Source organism: Cetorhinus maximus, chromosome 16 (assembly GCF_964194155.1).
Source record: "Cetorhinus maximus chromosome 16, sCetMax3.hap1.1, whole genome shotgun sequence".
In the NCBI taxonomy this organism is placed as follows: Eukaryota; Metazoa; Chordata; class Chondrichthyes; order Lamniformes; family Cetorhinidae; genus Cetorhinus; species Cetorhinus maximus.
Window position 1 is genome coordinate 41,465,388 of NC_135894.1, and position 18,245 is coordinate 41,483,632.

General features: G+C 41.2%; 1 protein-coding gene across 1 annotated transcript in view; it reads right to left on the reverse strand.

The window, feature by feature from the left end:
- The window catches only part of atp6ap2 (ATPase H+ transporting accessory protein 2), a 47,828-nt gene that overhangs the window by 12,734 nt on the left and 16,849 nt on the right, over positions 1 to 18,245 (reverse strand). The window contains exons 4-6 of the mRNA XM_078559743.1: positions 10,110 to 10,205; positions 9,457 to 9,594; positions 7,904 to 7,957 (exon numbers count right to left, since the gene is read on the reverse strand). Of these exons, the coding sequence (XP_078415869.1) occupies positions 7,904 to 7,957; positions 9,457 to 9,594; positions 10,110 to 10,205 (288 nt within the window). The remainder of the gene's footprint in view (positions 1 to 7,903; positions 7,958 to 9,456; positions 9,595 to 10,109; positions 10,206 to 18,245) is intronic.

The following is an 18,245-nucleotide window of genomic DNA, read 5'->3' on the forward strand; positions in this document are numbered from 1 at the left end:
GGGGAACCTCAACGTGAAGATTGGACTTTGTCTCCACAAGGACTGTTCGGTGGTCACTCCTATCAACACTGTCATGGACAGATACATCTGTAGATTGGTGAGGATGAGGTCAAGTAGGTTTTTCCCTCTTGCTGGTTTCCTCAGCACTTGCCACAGACCCAGTCTAGTAGCTATGTCCTTTAGGACTCGGCCAGTAGTGGTTCACTCGATTGGTTCCTGGGATTAAGGACTGTCCTATGATGAGAAGCTGAGTAAATTGGGGCTATACACTCTGGACTCAAGAAAAACAAGAGGTGATTTCATTGAAAGGTACAAAATTCTGAAGGGGCTTGGCTGGTTGGGGAATCTAAAACACAAGAGAAGAGTTTCAGGACAAGGATCTGATCATTTAGGACAGAGGAGAAATGTCTTCACTCAGAAGGTTATGAATCTTTGGAATTCTCTATCCCATAGGGTTGTGGATCTCCATCTTTGAATATATTTAAGGCCGAGGCGGACAGATCTTTGGTCTCTCAGGGAATTAAGAGATATGGGGTGCTGGCAGGAAAGAGGTGTTGAGGCAGAAGACCAGATGATTGTATGAATGGCAGAGCAGGCTCAAGGGGCTATTTAGTCTACTTCTGCTCCTATTTCTTATGCTCTTAGCTCATCTACTGCCACAACATTCATCCATGCCTTGCTTACCTCCAAACTTAACTAGTCCAACACAATGCTGACCAGTCTTTCACTCTCCACCATCCAAAACTTGAAGTCATCCATAACTCTCCTGACCATGTCCTAACTCGCACAAAGCTCCATTCACCCATTATCCCTGTGATTACTGGCCTGCACGGTTTTGCGGTCGAGAAACATATCTTTTTTCAAGTATTCACACTGATTTTCAAATCCCTCCATGGTGTTGCCCCTCCCTCTCTAATTTCTTCCAGCCTTCCAATCCTCAGATAGCTGCACTCTTCCAATTCTGCCCTCTTAAGCATCCCTAATTTTAAAAATTGTTCCACTATTGGCAATTGTGCTTTCAGGTGTCAAGACCTAAAGCTCTTAATTCCCTCTCAACCCCTCTCCACCTCACTTATGTCGTTAAAGACACTGCTTAAAATCTACCTGTTTGACTAAGCTTTTGGTCATCTTACCACATCATTCCTTATGTAGTTTAATATCATATTTTATTTTATAATGCATCTGTGAAGCACCTTGGGACATTTTCTTACGTTAAAGTAGCTGTTTGTTCCTAACTCCAGCTTCTTTTCCATCATCTCCCTTCTCACCTCTGGCAGACATGCCTTCAGCCAAAAAAGTGCCACTTTAGAATCACCTCCCTAAGCTCCTGCACTTCTCTACCTTCCCTTTCCTACTATAAGCCTTTCCTTAAAACCCACTTATTTGGCTGACCTTTCAGCCCATTCTAATCAAACTCTCTTTGTCTTAAGTACATTGGGTCACTTCTCTATGTTAAGGACATTTTATAAATTTAAGCTTTTGTAAACAAGATACTTTGCATTGTTGGTGCCAAATAACAGAGTGACACAACAGAGGTACTGAAAAATATGTGTATTCTTTCTTCTTTCAATAGCTATCAGAATGATGATCATAAACCCATCAGATCTTGATTCCTGTTCAACAGGTACTCATCAACAGCACAATGTGCAGTAGGCTGTGGATCCATCCAGAGATTCCTTTGTATAAAGCACACCATCTTTGCAGGGAGCAAATGGCATGCAACTTTAATATAAAGCAACTTCACCAATTTATTGATGAGGGGAAGGTATGGGCTCTCACATTTTGATGTAAAGAGAACTTATTTTTATTAAGGGATGGATGCTGGGAAACTTTGCAATGTAAAGATAGCCTGACACTTATTTTACCTATTAACTGTAATTCATTCAACACCTACCTATTAGAGCTTTTCATTATTTTAAAACCATTTTCCTTCAAGTATTCATGGACTAAGGGTTACACTTCTTAGTTCTGAAGTTGACAAGGATTTATCAACCGCACCCATCATATGGCCACTGTCCGAAAAATACTAATACTGAAGTATATTATGCTAGTATGTACAAATATCAAATGTTCAATACATACATATATTCTTCTATGAATGGTGTATATCTCCTTTTTAAACAGCACTGAGGGTGTAGCTAGGCTAGGTGGACTGCTGCAGTTCAAGAAGGCAGCTCACCAGCACAAGGGGAATTAGGGATGGGCAATAAATGTAGGCGTTGCCAACAATGTTCACACCTCAAGAATGAACCAAAAAAAGCACAAATGCAGCAATATATAAATCACAGTAAAATTACAAAAAAACCTAACTTTTAACTGCAACAATTTTACTTTTGAACTGGATAACTTGTTTATATTGTTCAAACATTTTGTTTGAGATTCCCCTTTTTAACAGTTGCAAAGTTCCAGTCTCTGCATCAATGTAACTTTCCTTCTTTTCTAACAATTTATGGCATCCAAATTTAACCTTGTTTCATGCCAACAAGTTAGCCACAACTCAAGCTTGAAAGTGAATGCATCGAGTATCACCATTTGTTTAATTCCTTGCTATTCTGAGTTGTATATTGAAGAAACTGGCTAAGAGAAGTCACTAAATTACATAGAGCTTAGCAGATGAACTGACACACAATTGGTCAGTAAACTATTTACCCAGCCCCACAAATTATGTTCTTTCTCCTCTCCTTTTACACTATTGCGTTCAAACTCTTCGCAGCCAGGTTTCCCAATTAAGTCATTAGCAGATAACCAGGTATTTCTCTTTTAATAAGATGCAAATTGTAATATGCAAAATATCTTTGAAAAGCTGAGTAAATCAATATTTATTTTCAGAGAACAAGATTTCAAAATCAGCTGGATTGACATTTGTGTCACTCAATGTTTTAACATCCAACATACTTGGGGATGAAGGATTTTTTGGCAAAAATCTTGCAACACCAAAATCAAACAACTGCATCCCTTTTTGGTCAACCCAAAGAATAAGGTTATTTAAGTTAAAACACTGAAAAAAAAGTGTTTAGCTTTCCTGTCAAAAGATAAACTTGAATGCATATAGGATATTTTAACATAGGAAAAAAAAGGCCATAGCACTTTAGAAGGAAAATTAAAAAAGAGTTAGGAGAGGTCACTTAAAAACATGGTCAGAAACACAAATTTTAAGAGGTAAGGAGATGGCAAAGCTGTGGTGTTTGCAGAGCAAGCTCTAGAGTCCCTAACTACAAAGATGGGGTTAAAGAGGAACTTCACAGAGGCCAGTTGGCTTAGGATTATGGAAGGGGTACAAAACTGCAAAAGATTCTCTTGCTTGCAGTTTAGGATATCAAAATTCATCTTTATTTTAAAAAGAAAGACAATCATTTGGGATATGCTAATGAATCAATTGAAGAACCTGGAAAGGTTTTTGAGCTCAACAGTTCAAAGAAGTGGAAGTGATTTGACTCGAGTGTGAAAAAGCAATTTAATAAGGGTACCAAGGATTTTAAGTTCAACTGTAGGTTAAAAGAGCTGGTTTAGATCAACATGGATCTGAAACCATGCAGTTTCAACAGTTTTAGGCCCAAAGCTCTGGAATTCCTTCTCCAAATCTCACCGGCTCATTGTCCTCCTTCAAAATACTCCTTTGACCAAACTTTAAATCACCTGTCCTCGTATTTCACGTGACTCAGTGTTAAATTTTGTTTGATAACGCTCCTGTGAAGCACCTTGGGTGGTTTTACTATGTTAAATATGTGACATAAATGAAAGTTGTTGTGATGGAAAACTGGAAATGAACACAGGACTGGATACTGTCTGAGTTTTGAATGAATTAGAGTTTATGGAAGCAGGACATTGAAGAAATTGAGATGAAGTGGAGGTGGGTAATGTTGCAGAGGTGAAAGTAAGGTGATTGGTAGGGTATGGGATTTGAAACTTGAACTTGTGTTGATCAGAACATCAAGTTTTTATTTGGCATGATTCAGCCTGAGCAAATGGCTGGCAGTGAAAAGAAAGCACATTTATGGCAGAAGTTGAAATTCATTGATCTGGTCTTCCTTACTTAGTCCTGGACCTTTGAAGGTGCCAGTCTGCAACATTGGGTCGTGGACAACTCTTTGCACTAGCAGTCAAGCAAGTTGCGCACAGATTCAAAGAGCATATTTTACCAAGGTGATGGTCCAATAGATGCAGGTTGATGTTAGTAGGGCAAAGGCATTTTTTGGAAAGATGGTGGACTACAAATAAGACCATAAGACATAGGAGCAGAAATTAGGCCAGTCGGCCCATCGAGTCTGCTCCACCATTCAATCATGGCTGATAAGCTTCTCAACCCCATTCTCCCGCCTTCTCCCCGTAACCTTTGATCCCCTTACCAATCAAGAACCTATCTATCTTGGTCTTAAATACACTCAATGACCTGGCCTCCACAGCCTTCTGTGGCAATGAATTCCATAGATTCACCATTCCCTGGCTAAAGAAGTTTCTCCTCATCTCTGTTCTAAAAGGTCTTCCCTTTACTCTGAGGCTGTGCCCTCGGGTCCTAGTCTCTCCTACTAATGGAAACATCTTCCCCACGTCCACTCTATCCAGGCCTTTCAGTATTCTGTAAGTTTCAATCAGATCCCCCCTCACCCTTCTAAACTCCATCGAGTATAGACCCAGAGTCCTCAAACGTTCCTCATATATTAAGCCTTTCATTCCTGGGATCATTCTTGTGAACCTCCTCTGGACCCTCTCCAGGGCTAGCACATCCTTCCTGAGATACAGGGCCCAAAATTGCTCACAATATTCTAAATGTGGTCTGACCAGAGCCTTATAAAGCCTCAGCAGCACATCCCGGCTTTTATATTCTAGTCCTCTCGAAATAAATGCCAACATTGCATTTGCCTTCCTAACTACCGACTCAACCTGCAAGTTAACCTTAAGAGAATCCTGGACTAGGACTCCCAAGTCCCTTTGCACTCCAGATTTCTGAATTCTCTCCCCATTTAGAAAATAGTCCATGCCTCTATTCTTCCTACCAAAGTGCATGACCACACACTTCCCCACGTTGTATTCCATCTGCCATTTCTTTGCCCATTCTCCTAACCTGTCCAAATCCTTCTGCAGCCTCCCCACCTCCTCAATACTACCTGTCCCTCCACCTATCTTTGTATCATCTGCAAACTTAGCCAGGATGCCCTCAGTTCCTTCATCTAGATCATTAATGTATAAAGTGAAAAGTTGTGGTCCCAACACTGACCCCTGCGAAACTCCACTAGTCACCGGCCACCATCCTGAGAAGGACCCCCTTATCCCTACTCTCTGCCTCCTGCCAGACAGCCAATCTTCTATCCATGCTAGTACCTTGCCTCTAACACCATGGGCTCTTATCTTACTGAGCAGCCTCCTGTGCGGCACCTTGTCAAAGGCCTTCTGGAAGTCCAAGTAGATAACATCAATTGGCTCTCCTTTGTCTAACCTACTCGTTACCTCCTCAAAGAATTCTAACAGATTTGTCAGGCATGACCTCCCCTTGATGAAACCATGCTGACTTTGTCCGATTTTACCATGCACTTCCAAGTATTCTGAAATCTCATGCTTAATAATGGACTCTAAAATCTTACCAACAACCGAGGTCAGGCTAATCGGCCTGTAATTTCCCGTCTTTTGCCTCACCCCCTTCTTAAACAGGGGGGTTATATTAGCGATTTTCCGGTCCTCTGGGACCCTCCCTGACTCTAATGATTCCTGAAAGATCACCACTAACGCCTCCACTATCTCTTCAGCTATCTCCTTCAGAACTCTGGGGTGTAATCCATCTGGTCCAGGTGATTTATCCACCTTCAGACCTTTCAGTTTTCCTAGCACCTTCTCCTTGGTAATGGCCACCATACTCACCTCTGCCCCCCGACTCTCTTGAACTTTGGGGATGTCACTCGTGTCTTCCACTGTGAAGACTGATGCAAAGTACCTATTCAGTTCCTCCGCCATTTCTTTGTTCCCCACTACTACTTCTCCAGCGTCATTTTCCAGCGGCCCAATGTCCACTTTTGCCTCTCTCTTATCCTTTATATATCTAAAAAAACTCTTGCAATCTTCTTTTATATTACTGGCTAGTTTACCCTCATATTTAATCTTCTCCCTCCTTATTTCTTTTTTAGTTGTCCTCTGTTGATCTTTGTAGGCTTCCCAATCCCCTGGTTTCCCACTGCTCTTCGCCACATTGTATGCTTTCTCTTTAGCTTTTATGCTGTCCCTGACTTCCCTTGTCAGCCATGGTTGCCTCATCCTCCCTTTAGTATGCTTCTTCTTCCTAGGGATGAATTTTTGCTGTGTCTCCCAAATTACTTCCAGAAACTCCTGCCATTGCTGTTCCACTGTCTTTCCTGCTAAGCTCATCTCCCAGTCAATTCTGGCCAGCTCCTCCCTCATGCCTCTGTAGTTGCCTTTATTCAACTGTAATACCGTTACATCTGATTCCAGCTTTTTCCTCTCAAATTGCAGGGTAAATTCTATCATATTATGGTCACTTCCTCCTAAGGGTTCCTTCACCTTAAGCTCCCTTATCAAATCTGCCTCATTACACATCACTAAATCTAGAAATGCTTGTTCCCTAGTGGGCTCCACCACAAGCTGTTCCAAAAAGCCATCTCGTGGACATTCCACAAATTCTACAGGAGATGACACAAATGATGAAATTCTTTTTGATTTGTAATCAAGGGAGAGTGTGAATGCAGTGCCCACTGCCACAAATGTTGCAGTTGAGTGTCCCACATTTGGGGACATCACAGGCGCCAGCACACCTGAAATGCAATGGGCTAGCTTCACCCTGGCTCAACCTTTTCCACCCGCCAACCCCATTCCAATTCTGTCTCTATTGGCTTTTCTCGCTATGCAGAGATAAGTGTTTCACCTGCACTGCTTATTTTTGCCTGAATTTATCTATCTTGTTAAGAAAGGTTGAACAGGTTGGGCCTAAACCCATTGGAGTTTAGAAAGAGGAGAGGTGATGTTGCTGAAACATAAGATTCTTAGGGGACTTGAGAGGATGGATACTGAGAGGATGTTTTCTCTTGTCAGGGAGACTAGAACTAGGGTACAAAGTTTAAGTATATGAGGTTGGTCTTTTAGGACAGAGATGAGGAGAAATTTTCTCTCTGAGGGATGTTAGTCTGTGGAATTCTCTTCCCCAGAAAGCAGTGAAGGCTGGATTATGGAGTTTTTTCAAGGCAGAGTTAGATAGATTTTTAATAGACAAGGGAGTCAAGGGTTATGGGGGACAGACAGGAAAGTGGGGTTGAGACCACAACCAGTCTTATTGAATGGTGGAGCAGACTCAAAGGGCCGTATAACCTACTCCTGCTCCTAAGTCCTATGATCCTATGTTCAGTTGGAGCAAATTTTACTCATTTCACAACTTAGCATCAATCTAGTAACATAAGTGATTGTCAGCATTAGTGCAGTGGTAGACTTGGGCATCATTAGCATGTCACCAAGGGTCAGATGCAGATAAGAAAAAACAAAAGTTCAAGAATAGATTACTATGGTGGTGACCATGCAGGGACAGGAAAAGAAGTCACTGCTAGAGACATGCTACCTGTAAATACAAGTTGTCAGAACAAAACTGAAAATGTATGTACTAGCTTAACACTGCAGGAAACAAGGCTAACTTCACAACCAGATGGTGTGCTCAAGTCAAAACTTCCTGTTATTTACAATCAGCAAAATTGCTATGAAGTATATTGCCCACCCAACAATGCTTAGCACAGTATTCACAAGTGTCACACTCATCTTTCACACGTAAATAGACTTTTCAGTTTATAAAGTGGTACTAGTGACAACAGTTAAAAGATTCAGTATGAAGCAAAAGTTTTGAGGAGGAAAAAAGGAAGTTATAAACTGTATGAAAGAGCCATTTAAATGCACTGACAAGTTATTTCCAACTTACCAATGCAGAAATATCATGAAGAACTTGCAATTCTGAAAGAAACAGAAGATCAACCTAATAAAGAAAAAAATAACCTTAGAATCCTTACAAAAAATCAATTTACAAGAATGGTATAATTATAGTTTAGGGAAACTTTTTAACAAATATCCTAGAAACTTGCAATAAACATTAACATACAAGTAATCTACATACAATAAGGTTTTTCTGCTTGTGTTATATCCACAAGTGTGTGGTATTATAGCAAGATAACACACTTGCTATCTGAGGCAATTTAATCATTGCTGAATCTAAGCTTCAAGAATTATTTTCAGGTGCTTATCATGCTTAGAGAGCAAGTTTCAAATGCTTGATTGACAGGTACATTATGACAAGTCAATATCAGTTTCACCAATAGTTTACCTTCATGTTGAGAATGACATTCCAAAGAAATCTCACCCATTATTGCTCTTGGAATAGGAACAGGGATGATTTCAGATCGTCACTTAATATGTCCCAAATTGTCTACTTCTTTCCCCCAATCCACTCAAAGTGTAACTTAAGAGGTAGACCTCAGTCGAGCTCAAGATGAATAAAAAGAGGGCTTGGATTTGGAATGTATTTCATTTCTGATATATATAATGTAATTTTTAAAAATGCCACCCTCTTCCTCCAAGAATACCAGTTAGTGAACATTCTTTGGTACATAAAGCATGACATTTAATATGAAGGAGTACTGAGCAGAGGCAGAAAAGCTAAATTAAACTGGTGCAACAAATTTAGCATGGATTCTCTTTTTGGGTGTATAGGAAGGGGTGAAAGAACATTGAGGTTTACCTGGAAACTGCAGTCAATGAAATGAACCCACTAGTTATTTGACCATAAGCTTTTGCACCTGTTTTGCTTAGTTCAGTTCAGGCATACATAAAGATTCAGGTCTTTAATATAGACTAAAACAGTTAATAATTTATACTGACTATCCTCTTCAGGAAGAGATGTCACTCACAGGTTGATCAGTGTTTCACAAAGAAAAACTCCAGCCAATTGTTTGAAACCAACCCCCCACCAACAAAAAAATAGGTCAAATCTTAGAAAACATAGATTAGTTATTTATATGTTGTGTAAGAAGTATTGTATGGAGTGCCACTACAAGTTCCTATTAAAGTTTTGCATATGGATAATCTTTGGTTAGTTGTGCTTCTGACATTTAAATTCATCACCATGTTTTAAGAGTCTATGAGCCAAGCCATGAAGAAATCCACAAATGTAGCAATTTTCATTGGCTGCATACCATCTCCATAAAATGGCACAGCTCACTCGCCCAAATTCAAGGAGCTTCGGTATAGAGGGCCAAGTTTTAGAGATGCACTCTCCAGGATGTACACGAATATTGCTGAGGCTTATCTAGCTAAAATGGCACAGGGCTGCAGAGAGATAAACAGTAAGCAGTTGAAAAATTGGTAAGAATTCCGCTATTTGTCCAGCTAGAATTGCCCTACAGTTAGGGTATTGTCTTGTCAGATTACTGGCACATGAGACAAAAGTCCCTGCAAGTGAAATCCCCTACTTCCTCTTACCTCGTTATTTTTATTCAGAGAATTATGAGGAAGGAAGCTCAGAACAGAGTCATCCTGGAACAAACGGTTACGCATCTGTCGTAATGTCACAGGAAGATCCTCAAAAATGGTGTTTGCCTTTCCCACCATGTATAGTCTCTAAAAGAAAATTCACAAATCAATCTTGTTATTATTCAGTTTCTCAAAAATGTCAAGCTCCTAGAGTTCAATTACTATTTGTGCTGACCCTTTGTGTCCTGCAATGGCAAAGAAGAAATACTGAAATCAACCTTGGTTCTTATTCCTGATCATTATTCAACGACCCTTGCTAGAAGTGCATGTGTGTGAACGCTGGATGAGATCATACTCAGCTGTGATAGCTGACAAGATTGAAACAAACTGATATGCCTGGTGAGTATTGAAGTACCAGAGAACAGTCAATGCCCATAGAACCGTAACCCAGTATTTATTGTTGGCATAGCAGAAAAAGATGGAAAAGCAAAACAAAAAGCAGCTGGAACACATGCCGTACTGGAATTTTTATCATATTTACTGCACCATCTCAAAGTAGAATATGCAAATATTTTACATGGATGTTGTGTCATCTGTAAATTCTCAGTTAAAGTTGCAATATGCTAACCGCTTCTAATTTTTTTCATATCCTCCCAACTCACCTCCTCACTGGGGGTCAATTGTAGAATCACTGGTGTTTCTTCAGAGAACAGCGAGTGGATAGAATTTGAAATACTATCCAAAGTGAAAGGGATTGGCTACAAACGAAACAAAAATGTAAAGTCATTTTTAAAACTCTTTAATTTGGATTAAGTGATTTGATGTGTAACGGTACAAGTTTAAAGGCATAAAAATTCAGGAACACCTAAGAAAGATTTGTCATCTCTGTCCCCACCACCCCCAACAAAAGTTGCTACATTTGTCAGTTGCAAATGTGATACAGAAAATCACTAACTTACAACCGTTAAATAAATGATAAACCGTGGATTTTATGTGAATCAGTGACCGAGAATTATTCAATTTACATTGCTCCGACAAACATATCTGATACCATCTAAACATTGAGCAATGTCAAATTCTTGTTGCAGCATACAAAATCCTAGGCTTTGGTGCTGTTGTAGTTTTGGATGAAAATTGGAGCTAACAGCTAGTGGGATCATAAATATCACAAATTACTCCCTTATGTTCAGAATGCATAAAGATGCATGAAGGACCATTTACAGATTATGCAACAATGAGAATTTGAAACAAGTGTTACTATGGGTTCTTTTCAAAACAAATTGATTACACAAATCCTCTGAGGAAGTCTACTGCTAAAGTTACACTTCCTCTTCAGTCTTTAGAAAAGGGAACATATGTTCAATTCAGCTGCTTTCACCAGACTCTAATGTCACCTTGGGACATGGAGTGAAAGATGTAACAATAACCCTGTACAAAGAAATAGAGTTTAGAAGCAACACGGTTGATAATTCAAATTGAAATAATTCTAACACTACATTTAACTTGCAGTATTGCTGTTATTGAGGCAGTCCTAATTTTGGTCAGCAATGCTGTAAAATAAACAAAGCTTGTAAGCACACACCACCACTGGATCTTCAGCTGACCCAAACCAGAAAAGGAGAGAGTTCGCCTGAAAGGCTTGTTTTGCCTCTATCCTAGAACAGCCTCAGACCAGGAGCATGTTGAACTTATGTTAATCATTAAGTATGTTAATTATTTTCATGAATAATTTGTAGTACATTAATTGAACTATTCGTAATTTTGCTAATGACATGCACAGGAGTTAATAATTTAGATGAAATCCATAGGCTATGTGCCAATTTAGATAAATTAGGGGATTAGACTCATATGTAGCAGATATCCAGCAGCCTGCATTTATATAACACTTCTGACATTAACAAACACCCCCAAAGTACTCCACAAATGGAAACATAAGGACACAAATGCAAAGCCATTGGAAGAAAATTTGGCAGAGGTGACCAAAAGGTTCGACAAAAGATGAGTTTTGATAAAGTTTTTTTTAAAGGAAAGAAATGAAAAAGGTAGAGGGGGAGGAGGGAGGGAATTCCAAGGAGTGGGGCTAAGATACATACAAAAAGGCAGAGTCAGAGGACTGACGGGTGCAGTTAGGATAGAGGAGAAATATAATGCTATCAGAGATGAGGCAAGGCTGGGCAGAAATTTGAAGATGAGAAGTTCAAATTGTTGTCAAGCATTTGCAGTTGGGAAACTCGAAGGGTTTCAACTTTGGATGCAATTGGGAAATGGCACCAAAATGCTCGAAACTATGCTGGTTACATTTCAAGTTTGCGCTAAATTTAAATTGCATAACCACAAACATAATTCTCCATGAACCAACATAACAGGGTAGCATCATAGAATATAATTGTTTTCTTAAATAAAAAAGAACTCCTCGATGCATTCAAGAGTGATAAACTGGTGCAGTTTTATTAATAAATAGCTGAAAATGGGTTTATCACCAAAAATAAGGATTTTTAATAAGGATCTCCAGTCCTCCATCTGAGAGTCACTTGATTTAATTGGTTTCTTTAAAAAACTATACTAAACCATTTAATAGTTTAATTAGTATAAACTAGTCAGTTTGTGTCTATGAGTGCCTATAGGTTTAAGAAAATTAGTGCAACTTGAACAGCATTCCTGAACCAATTGGTGCGATTGGTGGAATCTCGCAATACCAACCTGGGGGCATGGGCATTTGTGGCAGTGCCTAATCAAGGAAAACTGAATCTTGAGCCAATTTGACAGATCGTGGGAACAAACTGCATGTGGTTTTGGACATAACTCACTTCTGTAAAAAACTATCCAATCTTTTCAGCTGGTTGATTCCACCTGGATTATGCTGGTACAACTAGTGGAAACTTGAGCCCTAAACGTTTAAGTGATATCCCTGCAAGTTGCAAAGGTTATAGACTGAGAAAGATATCTGGGCAATGGGTGATAAATCATTTAAAAAGGTTTACAAGTGTTGTGAGAAGGTTGTAGTAAGACCAATAGGCTTTCTGGCTATATTACTAAGAGCAGTGAACATAAAGCAGACATCCCTAAACTTCTGCTTTACATGGCTATAATATATCCACACTTGAAGCAATGAGTCTAGTTTTGGTCCCTTCATGGTGATAGTGCTCTTGTGAAAGTGCCTTGGGATATTACACTATGGTACAGATGCTTTATATAAATGCAGGTTATTGTTGTTGGATTTCAAAGTAGAGAAGGGCAACCAGAATGATAACTAGCCTTGGGGTTTAATTGGTTATTAAAATAGGCTGAAAAGTTAGAACTATAATTTCATCTTGTCCAACCCTGCATTTGCTGAAGTCTTTTTTTAAATGAAGGAACTGGATTCAGCTTGGATGAATAGGTTATTTTAAAAACAGACAGCAGTAAAGCTCAAGGCAACAAATATAAAATGGTTAGGGAAGCGTTAGAGTTAGGAAGTGTTATGAATAAGGACGCATTTATTTTCCAAATCATCCCCTCACTGAAACAGACTACCAAAGCATGCTGGTATGGATTTGCTGTAGTCTTTTAAAAGGGAAGTTCTTTATTAGAGAGGATATTTTCAGCTAAGAGACCAAGTTCCTAGTTATAGAAATTATGAGGAATTAAAAGACTATGAAGTTTTGCTGAATTGCAATGGCAAGTCAGAGGAATTTCCAGAGCTTTTCCTCAAATTAACCACAGATTATTTTCCCTTCTCTTGGCCTCACTTAGGAGGCCTCATGTTATAGGATGGGTCAATGCACTGCGTGGTTGTGAAGTGTTGGATAGGAAAGGCTTGATGATCTTTTCCCATTGTTTTCATAAGTTCGTAAATTACTGGATGCAAAACTAGGCTGTTCAAGAACCCTGCTATATATATACTACATTAAGAATATATGTCTGAACCGTAGTGGTATGATTTCAGTATATGATTTTTTCTTTGTTTCAAAGAATTTATGGATTGTCAACCATGTCAGTTTTCTCGATTTAACTCATTTAGCTTGTAATTTTTGGTATATCAAAAAAGGGAAATAAGTGGGACTGCATTATCATCCAAAAGGCTCCAAGACCCACTAAAGTCACAATATAAAGAGGCAATGCTACACCAATGAGCCACTCTCTCATTATTGTGGAACAGTTCCTTCAATCAGTTTAGTAAAATAAATACACTATAGAGATAGTACCCCTAACAGTTCCCTTTTACTTTCCTGCTCTACCCCTCAAAATAGCTTGGATGTGGTTAATGTTCAGTTGCTATATTAACGATTACTTAAACCTCACACTCAAGAGTAGCAGATCTTCAGGAAGCTTCTTTGCAACTGCATATTGCATATGAGTAACCACTAACTGTGTGTGAAGCTTTGTCTCAGCTTCAATTTCAAAGCTCAATTATCAATTCTCGGAAGGTCCACAGATTTTCAGAATTGTAAATCTGAATAAATATATTTAGAATATGAAATGGGACTCAATTAAAGCTACTTTATTTATATAAGTAACTAGAAATTCCTTATGATCACACTTGGGAAGTTAACCATTGAATAGAAGGAAATTATAATTAACATGACCTGACACACCCCTACTGCTGATACCAAGTTTAGCCCAACATACAGTTTAAAGCAGGCTTGTCCAACTGGCAGCCACCGAAGCCATTCCATGTGGCCCCTAGAGCCAGTTTTCAAAATGCCGGTCAAAGAGGCAAAGAGCTGCTCTTACAATCATGGGCTGTTCCTCTCCCGGGATGGCTGCTGATAGGCAGTGAGTCTATGTGGGAGAGAAACAGTCTCTGACTGGAGTAGTAGCGAACACCAGCAGCGGTGAGTTTGCTGGGATGAGGTTTTCTTTCGGAGCGCCTCCACAATGCCTGGCCCCCGGGAGAAGTAGTTGGCTGGCGAGGCCTGGGTGTGTAATGCTGCAGATCCCCAGATCGGCGGGGGGAAGCTAGCGAGGCCTGGGAGTGAGAGGCTGCGGAGCCCCAGGTCTAAGGAGGTAGGTGGGGGAAGAGTCCAGTTGGCAAAGCCTGGGAGTGTGACGCTGCAGAGCGCAGGTCAGAGGACGAGTGTGAAGTTGTGGCACCCCAGGTCAGAGGTGGCGGGTAGGGAAGGGGCTGCCTGATGAGGCCTAGGAGTGTGAAGCTGCAGAGCCCCGGGTGGGAGGTGGGTGGAGAGAGGAGAGGAGGAAGCTGGCTGATGAGGATGTGGGTGGGGAAGAGGCTGGCGAGGGTTGTGAGGGAATGTGAGGGAGTGTGTCTGCCTTACTCCCAGTCTCCAGTTTCTCACACTAACACCCACACCCCCCAACAGCTACAGCCACGCGCCCCCAACAGCCCCACACAGTGGGTGAGGGTACACCCTGAGAATGGGGGCGAGCCTGGCACACATACACACTGGTCATTTTTATTCAATACTCTTTATTCAAAACTCTCTTTTTAAACTTAAGTTTATTGCTATGACATTGTTTTTTTTTTGCACAATTGTTTCTTTTTTTAATACATTTTTTGAAATTCTGTTTAAAGTTGTGCCAACCATTATCTTTCCAAAATTTGCTTATTCTCCCCTTTAGTGAGAAATAATGGAAAAGTGCCTCCCCCACCCCCAAGCAAAAAGGTTGGAGAGCCTGGTTTAAAGTTTAATAAAGTTTCTTGTATGTAAAATATTTAATTTTAGCACTGCTTATGTGGATGTGTATTGCGTTAAAATTCATGCTACAGAAAATTCATAAGTCCAAACTGAAAATCTCACTGAGAAATGAATGGTCTATTTAAGCTGAGGAACAGTGAAACTGGATTAAAAGCTACAACTGTTAAACTGGAGTGCCCCAGTTGTCTATGATTATGAATAAACTCCACATTCTGGAGCTCTTCTGATAACGTAATGGATAAATGCATTATGCAACATGGGACTGAGTTGCACAGACCAGAAAGTACCATGGTTCAACCTCCAGCGTGTGCTGTTAGCTGGTCTCAGCTTGGCTGCAATGATGTCACTCTTTTGGCCATAGAGTTTCAGATAGTGCAGTGGCAGTGGATTGGCTGGGAGGTGATGGCAGGTTGAGTGGGCCTCCTTTCCTGATCATTATCCAGTGGATCTGAAAGTGACAGTGTAAATGTGGACGTAGAAAGGACCATGAGAATAACAACAGACTCATCACTTTGAATGCCTGGAACATTCCAGCACATGCTGGAAATCTGAAATAAAAACAAAGCGGTGAAAAAAACTTAGTAGGTCTGGCAGCATCTGTGGAGAGAAACAGAATTAACGCTTCAAGTCCAATATGACTCTTCTTCTGTTCTGAAGGGAAGTCATATTTGACTTGAAGCATTAATTCTGTTTCTCTCTCCACAGATGCTGCCAGATCTGCTGGGTTTTTTTCAGCACTTTGTTTTTATTTCATCACTTTGAACGTCTGGACAATCTGATGTAGCAGGGGGAGGCGATGGTGTAGTGGTATTGTCACTGGACTAGAAATCCAGAGACCTGGGGTAATGGTCTGGGGACCTGGGTTCAAATCCCACCACAGCACATGGTGGAATGTGAGTTCAATCAAAATTTGGAAGTAAAAGTCTAATGATGACCATGAAACCATTATCGATTGTTGACAAATCTGACTCTTAAATATCTTCCGAAATGGCCTAGCAAGCCACTCAGTTGTATCTAACCATAGTCATACTCATGGAATCATATCTTACAGTTAATGACCCAGACACCACCATCACCATCCCTGGCAGGACAGACCTAGTACAGTGGTATACAGTCGGGAGGGAGTTGCCCTGGGAATCAGCAACAAACCGTGGACACACGAGGTAAAACATGGGCAAGGAAGCATCATGCTGATTACCCAAACCGCCCCCCCCTCAGCTGATCAATCAGTGCTCCTCCATGAGGAACCACTGAGGCTGACAAGGGTGCAGCATGTACTCTGTCCATCACCAAGAGAGTGGCTCGGTAGCACAACTACTGACATAGCTGCTAGACTGGGTCTGCTGCAGGTGATGAGAAAACCAACAAGAGGGAAAAATATATTTGACCTCATCCTCAGCAACATGCCTGCCGCAGATGCATCTGTCCATGACATTATCGGTAGGAGTGACCACCGCACAATCATTGCGGAGACAATGTTCCGCCTTCACATTGAGGAACCCTCCAGCGTGTTGTGTGGCACTACCACCGTGCTAAATGGGATAGATTTTGAACAGATCTAACAACTCAAGACTGGGCAGCCATCAGCAGCAGCAGAATTGTACTCGAACACAATCTGTAATCCCTTGGCTCGGCATATCCCCCACTCTGCCATCAATCCTGGTTCAATGAAGAGTGCAGGAGAGCATGCCAGGAGCAGAACCAGGCAAACCTAAAATTGAGGTGTGAAGCTATAACACAGGACCACTTGCGTGCCAAACAGAAGCAGCAAGTGATGGACAGAGCTAAGCGATCCCACAACCAACGGATCAGATCTAAGCTCTGCAGTCCTGCCACATCCAGTCGTGAATGGTGGAGGACAATTAAACAATTCACTGGAGGCGGCGGCTCCACAAATATCCCCATCCTCAAATGACGGAGGAGCCCAGCACATCAGTGCAAAAGATTATGCTGAAGACTTTGCTACAATCTTCAGCCAGAAGTGCCGAATGGATGATCCACCGTGGCCTCTTCTGGAGGTCCCCAGCATCAGAGTTGCCAATCTTCAGCCAATTCAATTCACTCCATGCGATATCAAGAAACGGCTGAAGGCATCGGATACTGCAAAGGCTATGGGCCCTGACAATATTCCAGCAATAGTACTGAAGACTCCAGAATGTGCCATGCCCCTAGCCAAGCTGTTCCAGTACAGCTACAACACTGGCATCTACCTGGCTATGTGGAAAATTGCCCAGGCATGTCCTGTACACAAAGAGCAGGACAATCCAGCCTAGCCAATTACCAAACCATCAGTCTATTCTCGATCATCAATAAAGTAATGGAAGGGGTCATCAACAGTGCTATCAAGCAGCACTTGCTTAGCAATAACCTACTCACTGATGCCCAGTTTAGCTTCCGCCAGGGTCACTCAGCTCTTGACCTCATTACAGCCTTGGTTCAAACATGGACAACAAAAAGCTGAACTCCCGAAGTGAGGTGAGAGTGACTACCCTTGACCAAGCGTGGCATCAAGGAGCCCTAGCAAAACTAGAGTCAATGGGAATCAGGGGGAAAACTCTCCACTGGTTGGAGTCATACCTAGCACAAAGGAAGATGGTAGTGGTTGTTGAAGGCCAGACATGTCAGCTCTAGGACATCACTGCACCCCGGGGTAGATTCATGGCCCAACTATCTTCAGCTGCTTCATCAATGACCTTCTGTCCATCACAAGGCCAGAAGTGAGGATGTTCGCTGATGATTGCACAATGTTCAGCACCATTCGTGACTCCTCAGATACTGAAGCAGTCCATGTCCAAATGCAGCGAGACCTGGACAATATCCAGGCTTGGGCTGACAAGTGGCAAGTAACATTTGCGCCACACAAGTGACAAGTAATGACCATCTCCAACAAGAGAGAATCTAACCATTGCCCCTTGACATTTAATGGCATTACCATCAATGAATCCCCCGCTATCAACATCCTGGGGGTTACCATTGAACAGAAACTGAACTGGGCTAGCCGTATAAATACTGTGGCTACAAGAGCAGGTCAGAGACTAGGGATCGTGTGATGAGTAATTCACCTCCTGACTCCCCAAAGCCTGTCCACCATCTACAAGGCATAAGTCAGGAGTGTGATGGAATACTCCCCACTTGCCTGGATGAGTGCAGCTCCCACAGCAC